We start from the raw sequence: 19,227 nt of genomic DNA on the forward strand, positions 1-19,227 counted from the left end.
TCGACCTGAGATCGAATTAAAGACTTATAAATATGTAGAAATGTAGTGGGTTGTACAAAACTGACACATGAGCGCATGGCAAATCCAAACATCTTATAAGCTTTGTTAATTACATTATCTACATGTAGAATTGTTTATCTAGATTTACACCCAGATCTTTTATTTGATCAACAACGTCAAGTAGGCTTACTTTTTTTGTAAATATAATAGATTTGCATTTATTTAGACAATAATTGGAAAAATTTCAAGGTTTTCCTGAAATTTAAGATGATCATCATTACTATCAATTATATAAAATATTTTTAGGTCATCAGCATATAATAAAAATTTACAAAATTTAAAACAATCACCAACATCATTGATGAAAATCGGAAATAGGAGAGGACCCAGAATTGATCCCTGGGGAACTCCAGAGCTTACGTGTACAGAATCTGCCTCAATACCTTTTATTACTTACCTTCTGTGTGCGATTAGAGATGTAGGATTTGAACCAACGTCACAAGTTACCGCGAATACCATTGTATGCAAGTTTTTCAAGAAGCAATTTATGGTCCACCTTATCAAATGCCTTTCTGAAGTCTGTGTACACTACATAGTACATTTATATATAGTATTTTGCGTTATTTTGCTTATTGTTCTCAGCTAATTTTTGCATTCCAAACTGGGCGGTAAAAAATATACATTAAAAAATGCTTATAATTAAGTCTAGTAAAAATTAAATTATTAACTGTAGAACTTTCTTATTTTGATTGCTTACATCTCTTTGCTGTCCTGTTATATGTGACAGACCTGGTTTTAATAGAGCATGTCTTTCAAGCAGTAAATTTTTTACATTTGGCAGACTTAACTTCGGACGGTGTTCTCTACCAGTCAACTATTGAGCAAACCGAAAAATAAGTAGGCGGTGCATTATTGAATTGAAGAAATGTAATAATACTACATTCGTATATCATAAACATATATATAGATTAATATGTTTATATTAATCTCACACATATGTTAAATATATAGATAGAATAAATACATAAATGTTACGATAATACGAGGTCTGTCCGGAAAGTTCGTATAAAAGTGTTCTGGAATGCGAGAAAGAGGAGTGGGGAGGCCAGGTAAGCGCAGGACCCCTTCCTTATGTCCCTAACAATGCTTCAGTTCTGGTCTGACCGCCGTGCGGTGCGAACTGGCTTGTCACGCCATCTGTGAAGTTACCTCTTAACGAAACCCCGTCGGCATGGAGCCCGCTTCCGTTGAAGAGCAGCGCGTCGTAATCAAGTTTCTCTCGAAACTCGGCAAGAATGGCCGTGAAATTTTTGCCGATCTAATTCGATAAGACATCCGGGGAACCACGAACAAAAAAATCAAGAAAATCCCGCTCAAATGTCAAGACAATGTTGATTGTTTTTTTCGATGTTCGGGGGATTGTCCATCAAGAATTCGTCCCTCCAGGCCAGACAGTTGATGGAAAATTCTACGTCGATGTGCTCAGACGCCTCAAAGCTCGTGTGGCACGAGTTCGTCCAGAATTGGCGCGAGAGGGGCGTTGGATTCTTCACCACGACAATGCCCCTGCCCACACCTCTCTTGTTGTCCGTGAGTTTTTGAGTAAAAATTCCATTACGGTGACCGAACACCCCCCTATTCGCCGGATTTGGCCCCGTGTGACTTCTTCTTGTTCCCAAAAACCAAATTGGTACTTCGGGGGCGGCATTTGGGGGACATAAATGAGATAAAAAAAGCTACGACGGGGCAGCTGAGAAACCTACAACCAGAGGACTTTCAAGGAGCCTTCTCACAGTGGAAACGGCGTTGGCACAAGTGCATTATGTCACAGGGGGAGTACTTTGAAGGGGATAAAATTGATTTACCTGAATAATTGTAAAATAAAATTTTTAAAAAACTTTTATACGTACTTTCCGGACAAACCTCGTAAACAACTGTATTAGGAGAGCAAATAAAATAATCTATGACTAGAGTAACCAGCAAGGTTAAGTATTAAGGGAACATGAGAAAAAAATGGAATAAATAAATATATTATATTCATATTCCTTGTTTTAGCTATGAAATAAGTAAATGAATTTTTCTATTACTTTTTATCATATTGATTGACCACAATGTACTTATGTACCGGATTTATAACGGTCAGTCGAACAATTGGCATTACAGGTTTCGATTTATGACACGTGTAATTTTAAACTTATTTCAAAAAGTGTTTAAAAGGTATTTATTCTATTGTGGCCAATTTTAATTTTTTGGTAAGTGCCATCTTTATCTGAATGACATTCAGAAACCAACAAGCAATTCATTTCCTTGGGGAATTCATGGCAAATAACTAACCATAGGAGTTTGCCAAGAGACAATAGGGGTACCAATAACTAAACGGAAGGGCTAGAGGAAATATGTGCATTTTACTGTAAGTACAATCACATTCCAAAACTAAGAGTCGGACTAAACAAGAATTTTTTTCGAAAAAGAGGTTAAGTAAAAATTGAAGGGTAAGTTGAGTAGATACTGTATAAGTATTGAGTAAAAAAAAGACTATATTTGAAAAAGTTATATTTATTCGAGTACATAACTACATCTTATTATAATTGAATAATAACTATTTTCCGAGTGATAAATATGTTTTAAATTGATTTTAAGACACTGTATCCTCGCGTCTCACTTTAATCGAAAAGCTCTATCACATGCTTCGACGTGTGGTAATTGCTTGCATAGAAAAATATTTTTTATTAACAACAGTAAAACAACGTTGTTGCTGAGAGGAACCAGAGTTGTATATTCCTAAAATAACGTTATTCATATAAAACACGTATTGTCTAACTGTTGCGAGATGGTGTTTTTTAAGCAATCTGCGTTACTCAATCTCACTACAGTTAATACAAATACATAGAAAAATTCCAATGGCACTATAATGTACTTGAATCGTAAAGGCAAGTCAGGCGTCAACGCCTTAGTAAAGACGAGAGCACAAATATAGATCAAAATAAATGTCGCAAATAAATGTGCATCACGTGTCAATGTTTGGACCTTATAAGTACATAGTTGAAGTCAAACGGGCTTTTAAATCAGAGGGTCTACCATGTAATGAAATACTAAAATTTAAAATTTCGTATTTTTGTTCAAACCGAAATCAAGCCAGTAAATGAAGCTTAACGTTTTGTTCGTCATAAATCATGCCATAAAAGTCCAAAGGAACGATATCTCAATATTTTTAAACAGCATGTGTTATGTAATTTTAACATCTGTTTGTTTCGTTCGGCCTCGAAATTTCGGAAAACATTTCATAGTAGGCCCTCTGAGATCATAAATAAAACTGGTATCCAAACGAGTTTAAAAGACAGAATTATAAAATGTACTTTTTAAAGACAGGAATGACAGAGAATTTTATTGAGATAATTTAGCAGTAATACTTTCATTTATATGAATTGAGGAATTTGCGTCATCTATCTCTGTCTGTGTGTAAGAATTCTGAGTGAGGTGTTACTTTTGTCCATGAAAGATTTTATCATTTGTACACCTTCGCTTTGATGAATACTTGACTTTACCTAAAAAAAGCGAAATTGGAGATTTGCAATTTTGATACGCCTTCTCCAATTAATGCAACTAGTAAAGCCTAATACAAGTAATGGGCTTCGATTTTACACTTAATACTTATTTATAATTTTATTAAAATATAACAAATCCTGAATCATAAAGACTATACAACATATATTTGTCCAATATAATAAAAATAAAGAAACTTTAAGTAGCCGAGATAAATTTTGCGAGAGAACCTGAATAGATATCGCCAATGTTGCTACTATATTTTATTTTATCGAAGTCCGAATAATATTTAAATTCACGATTTTCTGGTAAAGGTAAATGGACATTTCGTGCCGAACGAGCCAAGATTTGTAGGAGTCTTTGTATAAAACTTCGTTCATCAATCAATAATATATCTAGTAAATCGATATATAAATTTATTCACGGCAATTATTTCTTGAATGGATAGGTGTGCAAGGCTATCTGATACTTGAACTCTTGTTCGTTCGACACTTAACCCTTCTTTGCATGATTTTTTTTTGTATTGGTGAAATAATTCAAAGTGATATAATTCATGTTCAAAATTAAAGGAAAAATGGTTTAAAAATAAATTTAACAGCTGTTTTTTTCTGCAATGGACATTAAAAAGGTATACAGACACGATCAATTTAAAGTGAACTTGTTCTTTGATATAATTTTTAGGCATTCAATGTTATGATGGAAATTTCCACCATTATTGCAAAAAAGGGTTAAAATTGCTCGTTGACAATAAAGTTGCTAAGCTAATGCAAAATTATTTCCGCCGTTCACAATTTAAAGGATGAGCATAGAAAAACCAAAGAGTATATTTGAAATTACGATTTTTTCTGCTCATATAAAATTATAACTTTAGGTATATCATAATCTTCTTCGCATTTTTTTTACATTGGTATTTTTTATATTCTAATAATAATATAATAATTTAATTTTCTGAAATCTATTCAGATTCTTGATAAATTTTGATTATTTATAAGATTTCTGACAGTAAAATTACCTTAAAGATCATGCAATTCATATAACTGACAACAAAAAATGTGTTGCTATGAAATGCATATTCTTGAAGGAAATAATAATTTGCAAAATGTAAATAATAATAAATAAGGTTCTCTCCCGAAGACATTACAACATTGGAATATTGTTGTTATCTAACTGTACTCAGAATTAAATTGAGCATCATCTATTACAGCTATACTTTACACTATATCAACTTTGTTGGCAGACAGATTGTTACAGTAGGCCTCCGATTACTCGACTATTTTATACAATTCCATTAATGATAATATTACATCAGAAGTCAGTCCCTTACCATCGTTTAACTTTCCTTATAATACATAACCCCATACTTCAACTAAATTGCAGTAAACTACCTCTATGATTTAATCTCAAAGCGATGAGCCGCGTGTGCGACGTCGTACGATGCGACGCGATGCGACGACGCGACCCGCGCTTAGCCTGCGACCATACACGTTATCTAGAGCACTTGACAATGCGCATTGGCTTCAAATACCTACTATATGTCACCGTCCGTCTTCCTATTTCGTAAAATACTCATTACAAAAATACTGTACAATTACAATAACTATTATTTGAAGGTAATAAATTCTTACTGATATATCGTAAGCGATTAATTGCTCTGATAAAATCTACGCCACACCTCCATCAATAATACACCATTCACAAATTATATACAATGTCTCTTATTTTAATATACATGTTACATAAACACACATCCAAATTTGATCCCAAAACTGTAGTCTTTATCTCGTTTTATTTTCTAAATTAAATAATGAGATCGAACATAAACATTATGGAATTTTGCAAATGAGTAAGGAACAGGTTCAATATTATATGTATAAATATAATATATTGCGTAAAGAGTAGAACACTCACTAGTAATACAAGTTATGTACTATTTTAGTAAATTTGGACGAACCCAGGTATTCCTTTTATGATTATTTTTTAGTTCATAAATATGTTCATAATATCTTTATTTCTCTCAAGGCACTGATCGTTAACAATTGATAACTGATTTTTTTTTTTTTGTATTTAGATCGTCTTTAATTTCTTATCCTAAAGTAATAGCCAATATTAAAATATTTCAGTAGTACAAATATGTCGTATGAAAATACACACAAGACTCTGCATACATACATCTATACTAAAATATAACTTCTCAGTGTAATATACATTAATTTGTAAATAGATTGTCGGACGAACAGTTGTCCGAAAATCACGATTTATACAAAAATATTTTTGCAATGATTGCAAAAAAGACATTTGTCATATAGTACATACAAGTCGCATCAGTACGATAAATACAATGGGTTAGGTGGGATGTAATTTTTGGACTTCTACACGCGCCAATCGTTCAGTGACATTGGAATGTTAATAGGACATTTTAGAGGACACCACAAGTTTACTGTTCGAACTTGTTCTTCAAAATTAGGTATGTATACATTTAAAATTAAATATTTTATATTGCAAATTTTATATTGCATAACTCTAAGTCTTTGATCGCCCCTCGAGCTACAAGCTTCTGTATGGAGTCTCACTTGCTTTCCCAGCAAAAAAGGTCGAATTCATTTATAAAGAACAATTTTTGTTTGTGTGCTCAGTCTCACGTGTCAGATTTGCGCCATTGCCAACCACTTGCTCAATGCTTCGACAGGTTCAGTGGCAAATCTGAAATATAAAAACAATTTTGTTATATTACAACAATGAATTAAACTAAACTAACTAAAGGCTACAGTATGAAGTTATTCAAGAAGAGGATTATTAAGAATCTTTCAGTGTCAGCAAATTCATTCATACATCAGATGGGCATTTTATTTAATGGGTCATAATGGAATGGTAACCCTACCTGCGCTATCGGTATACACCGGCGGGGCACCAGTAAAGGATGATAGGTGAGGATGAAACAGGTCAGTTAGCCCATCGTGACGAATTCAACGAGAAATTTTCACGATGGTTTCCAGAGGGAACCACGTGGAGGCCGACCTAACAGGACAAATTGCTAGCAATGGGGCTGTAAAACTCCATTGCTAACAATCCCTTTACCCCCCCCCCCCCAACATCAGCTGGGCTGTATGTTTATTTGCCACCTTCATAGTATAAAAATAAAATAGAGACCAATGTAAGTAACAGTAGGCTGTGAATAGCATAATCCAGTTATAATGGATTATAAAAATATTACATAAAAAAGAAAGGGTGAGATGACAACAATAATTAGTGCATTACGTTATAACCACATTATAGCAGAAACCAGCTACTCGGGTGGAATGCAATTAGCTAAATGTTTAACTAAATCAAAGCACAGTATAAATAATAGTACTAAAGTACAGTACCGACACTCCCTACCACCCTCTGCAATCAGACCTCACTCCGTCTCAAATACGTGTCAACGCCCAAACTCTAATCGATGTCTCTGTCCACGCTTCAGTTGCCGCCAATGTTAGAGAAAGAAAGAGGATACAATACTTACGAATTATAACGACGGTAACTAGCTAGTCTTAATTTTATTTTTAAATTGAGTTATTTAAAATCAACTACTAACTTTTACTGGAGGGAGACTTTGTACAAAAGTCGATTGCTTTGGTACCTCTGTCCCATTCGTGTTTCTACCGTGAAGCAGTTGTGTTTGCATGGCTATATTTCTGTTTGAAGGGTGGGATATGGCGTGAATTTACAGGGTACAGAGGAATAACACCTGAGTTCTCGGAAATAGCAATGCATGGGGAGTATCATGGGCGAAACTGATATACTCTGTTATGTCCATGGTACTGCTCATGTCTATAGGCGACGGTTACCACTTTCCATCAGGTGGGCCGTCAACTTGTTTGCCATTCTAAGTTGTATACAAAAAAAAAAAAAAACTACCATTGCATCGCAGTAACCGTGTGATTTTTTGGTAATGACTATTTAAAAATTATTAAAATTACTAATAAAAGAATTGTATAAGTTTTTAATAATTTAAGCTGTTTAAAAATAATAACTATGTCTTATAGACATAAAAAGTATGTATGTATGTACTAAGTATGATACATAGGTATCTCACAGAATAAACTGACAGCAATGGCACCTCTCATATGTTGCTATTACTGAGAACTAATGTGTGATGCATGCATGCAGATGCATGCAGAGCCGCTAATTTAAAACCTTTTTTTTAATGTAAAAATATTCATACTAGAGACTAGCAATAGTGACATAGTTATATATTAGTGGTGTGTTAACTGAAGTACACCTTCGTTATTTTCCAAAGATTCAATTAATTATTTTACAATAAATGCTGCACAACTTTTACAAAGTTATAAAACTACAAATTGTATTCTACTATAGATATGTATATCGAAAAGTGTTTTGCTCTTTTGAGGACAAAGCAATAAACCGAGTTGTGACCATTTTGTGTTACTATGGCACACGCATGAAACAAGGAAATTGTTATTTTACATATTTTGCTTTTTTTTGTTACTTTTTTATTTTTCATTATTGTATCTCTTTTTACTGTGCATGTCTGTATTATGTGTATGTCTGTATTGTTATTTATGCTGTAAGTAATACAAATAAATTATTAATAAATCTATCTAAAAACGCGCTTTTTCCCATACTGGCCATAACTACATTACTCACACATTATCACATGTGCAGAAATTACTTGTTTCTATAGTTATGACAATTACGGATCATAGCGTTATTTGAATGAAATGTATTGTTTAAGGTATGCTAAAAGTAAAAACTCAACTGACCTGAAGTGGGCTCCTCCTTCGGTATGTGGTTAGTGAGCAACGGGTGCGGCTGCGGCGCCCAGGGGCCCGGCGGCACGGCCGGCGACATCGGGTAGTGCACCCACAGCGGCCGGTACAGCGAGGACACGTACCCGTACGGGTACACGTAGCCCATATCGCGCCATTCGTCACGCCCGCCTGGCCCACTCGGTCCGCGGTACGGGCCCGCAGCGCCCCACGGTCGCGAGCCCGCACTCGTGCCCGCCGCGCCGCTGTATGGGGACGTCGGCCCGGCGTACGGCGCCCGGTACCGCGCCAGCTCTGCCGACGGTGGAGTTGGAGAGTCGCGGCTCATCGGCCCCTGGCCTGGAGATCCGACCAGGGCCGAATGCCGATACCGGTAATTGTCCGGACTCGGGCTCAAGTCCGGCGAGTTAATACTCGACGGGGACTCCGTCTTCAGCGAAGCCGGGTACGAATGAGGCGACCGCTTCGCTTCGGGCGACCGCCGCGTCGGGCTCTCGTCAGGCATGCTGAGCAGCGAGTGTATACTGTAACTACTGACGTTCTTCGAGACGGGGGTTTCGCGGCGCGACATGCTACCGTTATGCGAGCGAACCGGCGTTTCTGCCGGTGGCTTGTGCTGCGTGTGACTCGGGCCCGGCGACGGAGGATACGATGCAGTACTCAGTGCAGGCACGGTCTTCGCTCGCCGCTTCGTTCCCTGGTCTTCCAGACTAACTCTCTCCAGTTCTCTCAAAATTCGTTTTCTTGGGGAGACCATCATGTGCTCTTGTCGGCAGTTCGCTAGCTTAGCGTTGATCGGCGCGGGAAGCGAAGCGATCTTCTCACGTAGCTTGTCAACTGTTCGCATGAGCACTTTCCGTCTTATGAGCGGTCTAGTCTTCTTGTACACCCTTAATTTACGATACTGATATGGTTTTTTCAGTTTCATATGATAATATTTCTCTCGGTCGAAATCTGTCCACCTATCGTCGTCTGAAGTCGTGCGAGGTTTCGATGCGACACCGTCAATAGTGTCCTCGCTTTTACTTCTCGCTTCCGGCGAATCGACGTCGCCGTTTCTTTTTTTGCTGCACACTCCATTGGTCAAATTCTTCCTAGAGCTGCTACCATTGACTAGTGCATCCAGGTGACTCGTGTCGTAGGGTCTCCTTCTTTTAACGCGGCTAAATGCATCGATGGCAGCATTATGCAGCGTGGTAGGCCTGCAATAGTACATGGCCAATTCTTTGGAAACATTTTTGCGCGGAGCGGTTTGCTTCCAGCAGTGATCGCGCTGCCAGGGCGAGGACTGCACGGAACTGTTATCGTCAGAGACGCTGAGCGAGGCGGAGGGCGCGTGCGTGCCGGCGGGCGGCGTGGGCGGCGCGGCAGCTGGCGGCCAGAATGTCTTGCGTGGCACCGACACCCACCCCACGCGTTCGCCTTCTCGAGCGCATCCCCGGACCAGCTCCAGGATAAATTTGCCATCTGAAAATATGAATCATATGTTACAGTATCTGCTTATTACGTTCATTTCTACCATATAATTTAATTGTGTAAAAATGTCCCATAAGCTACAATGTGCTCTATTGTTGTTCTTTTGTTTCTTTCTTTTGTAATATATTTAAGAAATTAACTAATTGCAACAGGTGCTTTCTCGAATGACTTTGTGTACACATTTTACCTTTGATAGTACTTTGAAATTTTTTTTCTAATAAGGGATCAGTTGATTTTGCAATACAATAAATAAAATTTATTCATTGGCTTTCTGCATTAAAATAAAAAATATATATAACAGTAAAATAAAAAAAAAAATGTATATAAGAAATAACAACAATAGTAATAACTAATTTAATAACCTTAAATTAACTAACATAATAAACTTATCAAAGATAAATTGACAATGGGTTAAACTTTGTACCAAGTTTAATGTACTTGTTTAGGTTGATTAGGTTGTGTTGGCTTATAGCTTGTCTTAAATATTTGTTTTTATAAAATAAGGACTTAGTACTTATATTATTTGTCACTATGTAATGTCAATAATAAGTTATCGATAATATCAGACTGTTGTTATGGCTGCATATCTCTCTGATGGTGCTGGTTGCAGTACCAGCCAAATTTTGCTATTAATTTAAAAAATAAAATTATAAATTCAGGTTTAAGAAAAATTTTCTCTCTTGAACACTCAGGTAGTGGAATGGTCTCGCTGTTGAGATTTCCCTAGAGACTACAGTATGGGGTTCTTCAAAATTGGTATATTAAGGTTTCTATATGGTTGACAATGCGCATGTGACACCCTTGGTATTTCAGGCATCCATAAGCTACAATAACCGTTTACCATTAGATGGGCTCTATGCCTGTTTGCTACCTTTGTGGTATAAAAAAAAATGTAAAAATGACTGAAGATTTATTACTCAGATTTAAATAAAATTTTAATTACTTATTCATGTGACTGAGGTGATAAGATACTAGGTTGTTCATAAATACTTCAATAAACCGTGTTGGTGAAAGGTGTTTTGATGAATGTAAATGAAATGGTATATATGTTAATATTTTGTAATGGCAAGATAGCAGTGGATACTGCAATAATGGAAATAAAGTCACATCAGATGGATCATAACAAATTCACAGGGAATCGAGAGTATGTATACGCATGGAAGTCAAACAAAGGTAATTTCATCAGCAGGCCATATTATTTTGATTTCTTGATTCAACTGGTCTAAAAGTATAGCATAATCCCCATTTATTGTCCTCCTCTTTTAGAGGAAATCAGTTAATATTGTACATTGCACGGCACAGAAAACCGTAGTCATAATTTTGCCTGCTGATGAAATTACCTTGGCCTTCGGGGCACTGCCACCAGTTTCCACTCAGTACTTAGATTGTTGTTTTGTCTCTGGTGTTTAGAAATATACATGTTTCATTTACAGTGTTGAACCGGCATAAATTATCCTAAGACAGTGTCATTCTTTCATATTTTTGGTCCATTGTAAACAAATGCGGCACCTTGAGCGAGGAGCGTCTTCCGTGCTTGTCCTGCCATAACAAAACTCAGTAAACCACTAGTGAATCATCTTCAATGACGGGGAAGTCCTTCCATAATTCTTATAAAGAGCCTTCCCCCCCCCCTCTGATTTTATTGCGTAAAAATAATGTTTTATCAATACTGGAAATTCACTTTTTTCCATTTTAACAGTGAAAGAACAATTAGTTTAGTCTAAATAGCTGATAAAGCAATACTAATTCGAATATCCCTATGAAATTTTGTGTATGTATTCTCAAAACTATGGCCTGTCCAAACCTGTTATTGTAGCTTATATCGTCATAGTCGGGATCTTTATATGTAATATTCGTCAGATCCGTCAGTATTCTACGACTATGACGATATATTGGTATTACCCCTTTATTTTTACCGGATTTTTCAATTTACCCTCATACATACCCTTCCCTCTGAATATTTTGGTTTTATGTTAAGGTGACTCTTGATGTCAAAGAATGATTGTCTGAATTTGATGCTCTGTTAGCAACTTAATCATTTAACCATGTGCACATGAAAAGTCCTTATTAACAAAGTAGAAGAAGATACAAGCATGCACCAAGCACTTCTGAAGCATTATATATGTATATAAAAGCAGAAGAGAAAAAGAAAAAGGCCAATAAGAAGATAACATTCACAAATGTAATTATTGTAGAGAGAGGACTTTTGTAAGGAAATATGAGCTTGATGGTCCTAACTGTTGAGGAAGATTTTAGAAATGATGTTAATAATTCTATGGTCACCCCATTCTTACCAAACATGAACAAAGAGGCAACTAGTTGTCATCAAAAGACACTTTTCCAGGACTTTATGTACTTTAAAAGTTCGCATATTATTACTGACTACTAGGTAGAGTATCCAAGCCATTTATTATTGTTAGTTTGTGTAATTCAAAAGATGTCTACAAGGTATCGCTGGCGTCTTATGACAGAAATTTGAATTTATACCTAAAAGTTCCCCTTATAATAGCTGAAGTCAAAGCAGCTGATCATGAAATAAGAGAGCTTTTAAATGACAATGGAGGAGAAGTCAACAAAGATAACGTTAGATGTATACTCGAAAAGGAAGGCGTTAGCAATGGTTAACAATGTCCTTCTATACATCACAACAAAATCCAATTGAGAGGAAAAATTTAACTGTGGTAGAAATGGCAAGAATCTTAATGTATGCTCACGAAACAATTCCTGCAGGCTTATGGGTTAAATTGATTCAAATAGTGATTTACTCTTATATCTTGAATAAAACTAGACTTGGACATAAATCATCGCCGAATCATAGTACGACGAAAAGCCAAGGATCACTCATTTAAGAGTAATTGGGACTGTTTGTTATCAACATATTTAAAAAAAAAAATACATACAACAACATTTGTTAATTTGTGGATAATAATCTAATATTGCCAAGAAGAAAGTTTTGTTTTACCACAATATTGCTCCTGCCCTTTCTTCTGCTGAAATACTTTCCCTATCCACCATATTCTCCTGACCTAACTCTGAATGATTTCTTTCTTTTTCTTAAGGGATGAAGATTTGAAAGTTGTCTCTGAAACTAAGGTGTATATTGAGAGTCTTGGAAAACATTACTACAAAGAGGAGATCAAAAAACTCCAGTATTATCTAACCAAATCTCTAAAAGATTATGTCGAAAAATAAATTACGCACATTTGAAAAAAAATACTTTTTAAAACTTTTAGTTTCATTTTTATCGAACTATCAATCCACCCTCATAGAATTTAATATATCAGCAGAATTTCTGGCAAATTAGCAAACAACTGCTTATCAGTGCCAAATAAAATTCATGCCAAATGCCCTTTAGCCATAAAATATGAGTAGCCATGTCATGAGTTAGTTCATTCTGATATCTGAAAAATCTTTGACATAGTTCATATCTGTCTATTATTATAAAGTATGTAGATAAAGCCTTTGCAGCATATCCCCACATGTCCTAACAAATAATTGTTACAAATAATAACAAAGTGAATTAATTTCTATAATATGTCAACTAACATATTTGTTGTAGACAGAACTACTACATTATTGAGTATTCTATTATGCTCTTCTTAATCTTTCTCATACATTGCCTTCTCTTCTGATGTGGCCATAACTTTCAACACTGACATTGGTCTCTTACATTCCAATATATCAGAGGCATTCCCCTGGCATACTTTTAAATACCCTCAAAAACTTAACTGCCATGTCTCAAAGTGATTAGAATGTATCCATATTTTGTTATAGGTACATTTTCAATTATTTTTAGCTTTTATAATAGTTATATGCTCTGGTACTACTTTGAGAAATTAAAAGAAATGGGAATTGTAAGGCATAATTGAAATATAATGTTTTTATATTTATAGTAAAATTATTTGTTTCAAAAGAATTTTAACAAGAAATTGCTAAGTAACACGCAGATAGAGAAGAGCACTATTGTCATTAGACAAAGACCTCTTCTTAACAACTGCCATCTTTCATTACATTAGGTCAAATGTCACTTTTGAGGCTCCCAGTAATATAACAAATAAATTGATAGACAATGTTGAAGTGAATTAATATAGACATCACATGTTATGTTTACCATAATGGCAATTATAAACAAATACCTCTGACTACCCTATTAGCAACTGATAGTTCTTATTATAATAATAATAAAAACTATCAGTTCCTAATATTCTTAAAACTCTTTACAGGAATATTTTTATTAATCATTCATTTCTATGGCCACCTCATTCCATATCTGGAATGGCAAAAATTCCCTCTTCCATTCCTATTTGAATTTGAAAAATTTGAACATATTCATTCCTTTTTCTAAATAATAAGTTCTGTTAAAATAAATATTATATCAAGTGTATATAGTAGAAGCAATCAATCTTCCCTAACTTTAAACATTTCTTAAAGCAACAATCTGAAGCTCTGCTGAAAAAAAAAAATTTCAGTACAGCTTCAGATTATTGCTTAAATTAAACTTTATCAGTTGCTCATTATCATTAAATATAAATGTAAATATTATACTTATAATCAGATATCTCATTCAAATAAGTTAAGTCTCCTTGTTTATATTGATCAACATGCATACATTATACAACAGCAAAATATTGTAACTTATTTTTAAGGTGTATCAAAATACAGCTTTAAAATTTAGTACTTATAATAGTTTTTCAGATAAGAATTATGCTATTAAAACAGACAATATGTTAAAAAACAATTGAATAAAGGAACTGTGTACTGTGAGAGATTTGAAAAATTATGTTTAGTTCCACTGCAGTGAACAAGCTCCTTACGAAACACAAACAATAGCACAGAGGCTGTATTCAGACAATTGGCAATGGCTCAGTCAAATGTGCTTATGTATGCTTATCAGAGCATGAATGACTTTCTCGTTTTTCTTACACTTAATAGAAATAACATAACAAAAATATATAAATAAATTATTTTATTCTTAAACACTCAAACCAATGTACTGACCTTTGAAGAATTTGAGCCGCCCACCAGTTGCAGTGAAAGCAGAATTGTGCACAGCAGCATCCTCACTTACACCCTTGCCACTACTGTTACCATTTACGCCATGTCTTCTGTCTACTTCTTCTGTCATTTTGGAACATGTTGTCAGAGTTGTGTTTGTTCCTTCCTGTATATGCATTTCATTTCTGACCGCTCATACAGCAAACGACCAACACATTAGTCTGTACACTCTCGCCATGTCGTACCGAGCATGGACAACGGTAGCTCGTAAAACAATCGTGGATCCTGATAGACATTCAATATTTTCATCAGAGGCCTCATCCTAAGGCCACCTGCAGATCAAAGCCAGACCAAAACTATCGCATAAACACATTACCGACACGGTGACTACTGAATTGCATCAAGCCTAATAAACCAATCGATCCCGTTTCCAATGGCACTTTTCTCACAATTAAAATAATTACAAAATTTTACAACGCCGAATTCCCGATATCAATCGGGACCACGACACAATTGAATAAAAGCTGTTCGTTTTCAGTACATAGTTCATTCACACCCAGCATCCATTTTGATTCGTTCAAAATCAAATATGATCGTTCTTTTTGTGAAATCGGAATGCGTTGTTAAGTACGTTTAGATATTACTCTACTTCAAAATGTAAAATATTCACTCCATAACTATCTGCCAAAATAAATAAACAGCTTGTTTTTATGGCATTATATAATCTAATGGTAAGCATTAATTAAATATAAGATATTGAAATGACTTCATACTACATTATTAAGAATAATTATTACAAACAAACTTTACTATTAAAAATAACTAAACGCTAATGGCTGCGTTCAGACATAAAATTAACATTTGTAGTTATTATTTAACTATATAATTAATAATTAATCTTATATACCGAAATTGATTTATCTATATTAAATATATTTCAATATGGGTATTTGTAATATCATTTAAATCCTATTAAAACATATTTCAAAATAATATTTATTTGTGACATACCACTTATATAACACCTTATAACATTTTACTCTCCCTAAAATCATGATATTCATAATCTCTATTCAGTGTAAATTCTTTCATCATACGTACCTACTTACAAAACTAAGTTACGGATATTACCCTAAATATTATCTACGCATAATCACAAAGCAAGTAATTACTACATATAATAATAATCTATGAATATTATTATGTTAGATGTTCTCACAGATTTTACGACTAAAAATATAGTTGACTATAAAAGTTTCTTTTTTCTGTTTTTTATTATAGTAGGTAAGTAGGAGTACGAAAATAAATAATTCTTCGATATGAGATATTCCTTCAATCTTTATAGGCCATAAGACTAAGGGGTTAAACGATTTCAGTAATGCACGAAGAATTACTTCGTTGGTATTGACTTTCTGTGACTTAAAACAATCGAAAATTGCAAATTATCAATTTTTTAATTTGTATTTTCTGAATAAAATTAACGTGTTTAAGGGGGACACTATAAAGTACCTATAACCAAAAAAAGTACCCGTAACCGGCGAGTGTGTATGAAAAGATTGATGAATGTGGAAGAAACGAAAGAGGTTTGTTTGAATCGAAGCATTTGGCGTTCCATTGTTTCTATTTACCCCAATGGGATGCAGGCGTGACAAATACACTGCCGATTAAAAGTTTGAAAGCGCTATAAAAAAATAAAAGAAAAATAAAAGTCAACATATTTGAAACTTTATGAAAAACAGGTTTTATTTTAATGTTACACATAAGATTTGAAATTCAAATTTTACACGAAGTCTTGACGAATACAATGTTCTAAAGAAGACGTACACAAGAGAGTTTAAAGAGATTTTTCATCAAAAAATTTTCATTCAAAAACCTCCTTTGCATTTTATGGCCCGTTTTACCAATCTTGGTATGCGAGCAATTAATTTGTTTGTAGTCTCTTATGAGATATTTCTCCAGCTTTCTTTTAATACATTCCACATGGCCTGCTGTAAAGTAGGACATTATTCTCGCACGTTTCGGTCAAGCTCTTCCTACAAAAGCAAAAAGTATAGGGTTAAAATAGAGGCTTTGAGGTGGCCATGTTATATTTTTTAACACTTTTTCCGACTATTTTTTATCTTAATAATCCCTACATAATTTTAAACTGTGCATTAGATCATTATCTTGTTGGAAAATAAATCCTTGGTCGATTAACTTTAGTCCGGAGGGAATAGTATTTTTCTCCAAAATTACTTTATAATGCTTCTTTATCATAATTCCTTTAATTTGGACCAGATTTCCAGTTCCGTAGCCTGAGAAACAACCCTAGACTATAACAGATCCACCACTATGGCATCATCTTTTCTTCGGCGGAACGTCGATCGAAAATTTTCCTTTATGAACCGAATATTACAAATTTAGATTCGTCACTCCATAGCACCTTTTTAAAATCTTCTTCGGTCCAATCTCGGTGGGCTAAAGCCCATTGCAACCGTATATTCTTATTCTGCCGTTTTAGAAGAGGTTTCTGAACAGCAACGCAACCAAATAACTAGGCGTCTCGTAATCGTTTTTGCACTGTAGACACAGGATTTTCTCGAGATTTGTTGACTTCATCACGAATTTCTGGGGCTGTTACGTGTCTATTTCGCTTGCTAATTAACACAATCAATTTGTCTTCACTATTGATCTTGATTACTGCCAGTTTATTGTACCGTACAATAGTGTGATGAACACAAAAATTCGATAATTTAAGTTGAGATGCAATCTCACGTTCAAATTTGCCTTCATTATGGAGAACAACGATAACAGATCGCATTTCAATACTAATTTCGCGAACTATTCCCATTTTAAAAACGTCTTAACTGTAGGAATCACGACATTAAACTAACTGCGCATAATCGTAGATAACACTGAAAATACCGAAATTAAATAAACATTAGAAATATTTTAAGAATTTAGAACAATTACATTGAAAGTTGATGTAAAATAAAAAGTGTCAGTTGCGGTAATGCGATAATAATTTTTTACAATCGATTATCAGACTAACTCTTCCTCGGCTTACATTGGAAAGTTTGGAAACAATGTTTATTTGGCTTATATACAAAATAAATAAGCTTTTCTTCTTTATAAATAATAGAATATGCAGGTGTACAGATTACTTTTTATCATCAATATTTTGAAAACATTTACTAATACTAAGAGTTTTTTATTAGTGGTCTTAAACTTTTGACCGGCAGTGTATGTATGTATGTAGGTATATGCCTATATATGATATAATGATATTGATGATGAAATAACAAATCGCCGTTGGTGTTGCTTCTGCAGAGATGTTTAGTAATTAATATTACTCTTATAAACTCTTTACCTCTAGATCACAAATAATTGTCTTTATCAATAAAAATGCGTTTGTTTAACTAATCAAAGAATTAGGAAGCATTCATGCAATTATATTGTTTAGTAAATAATAAGTTGTAATTATTACTTAAAATAAGCAACTTATTTTGTAATCGATGGATACCGTATAAAATTTTGTATAAAAAGGTCGATTCGAATTACTAAAGGGGTCGATAGTAACGTAGAAAAGGTCAGTAAATACTGATGAGCTGAAAAGACTTTTTTATTTCCACAGACATTCATTTCATAAACTTTTGTTACTAACATAATAAAATGTTACTATGTAGGTATTTCTGTTATTAAACAAATGAGAAAACTATTTTGTATATAATTTTTTCATGCTAGCTGTTTTTTTTTTCATTTCATATTGTTAAACAAAAGATACGCTGAGCTTCGTTTTCTATTCAAACCAACTTCGATATGAAAATAAAATGAACACGTTTTGTAAGAGAAAGGTTGTTGGAGAGTAAAACACACTCTTAGATGGTTATAAACTGGTGTATTTTAAATTTAATTTAACTAGTTACAATATTCCTTTATAATAACTGTTACGCGCTAATATGCTGCAGTAATATTAGGACGTTATTCCATACATTCTGATATGTTCATGGAACATGTCATTAATCACATTACCATATTGAAATTGTTTCTATTCGCCCCTTCCTACGATATCTATTCATGCGTTGACTGCTAGTATCTTTAATCTGTGGTTCATGCTGCATTGGCGTGTTGCCTGCTCATACTAAATGCGCACGGTCGTGCGCAGTCTTGCGTAATTTCCATACTAGCTTTTAATGTATGGATTTGGTCAGGAAACATCATGCCAACGTTTAATTAAATGACTAAATCACAATAGCGCCAACTACCAAAATATTCTCAAATGAGAACAAATGACTGCCATCTAAACTATTTATGGTACAGTTTTAGCTTTGTTTTACATATTTCTTTTTATTTTGACGTGGGAATTACAACTATATACAATTAATATTGACTCTGTTACGAGGTCTACTCTAGAAATTGATCAAATATAACGGAAAGTGTAAAAAACTTGAGTTTACTATCAATAATA

The 19,227-nt window shown here is 34.3% G+C and overlaps 1 protein-coding gene across 1 annotated transcript; it reads right to left on the bottom strand.

Moving 5' to 3' along the window:
• Window positions 1-2,536: 2,536 nt before the first annotated feature.
• LOC113519784 (protein hairless) lies at window positions 2,537-15,375 on the bottom strand. The gene is made up of 3 exons (XM_026904990.3): window positions 14,784-15,375; window positions 8,304-9,776; window positions 2,537-6,243 (listed from the first exon to the last, which is right to left on the bottom strand). Exons 1-3 carry the CDS (start codon window positions 14,956-14,958, stop codon window positions 6,215-6,217), a joined length of 1,677 nt encoding a protein of 558 aa, XP_026760791.1. The 5' UTR covers window positions 14,959-15,375; the 3' UTR covers window positions 2,537-6,214.
• Between the last annotated feature and the right edge of the window lie 3,852 nt (window positions 15,376-19,227).

This window comes from Galleria mellonella, unplaced genomic scaffold, assembly GCF_026898425.1.
Source record: "Galleria mellonella isolate WM207_F2 unplaced genomic scaffold, CSIRO_AGI_GalMel_v1 utg65, whole genome shotgun sequence".
NCBI lineage: Eukaryota > Metazoa > Arthropoda > Insecta > Lepidoptera > Pyralidae > Galleria > Galleria mellonella.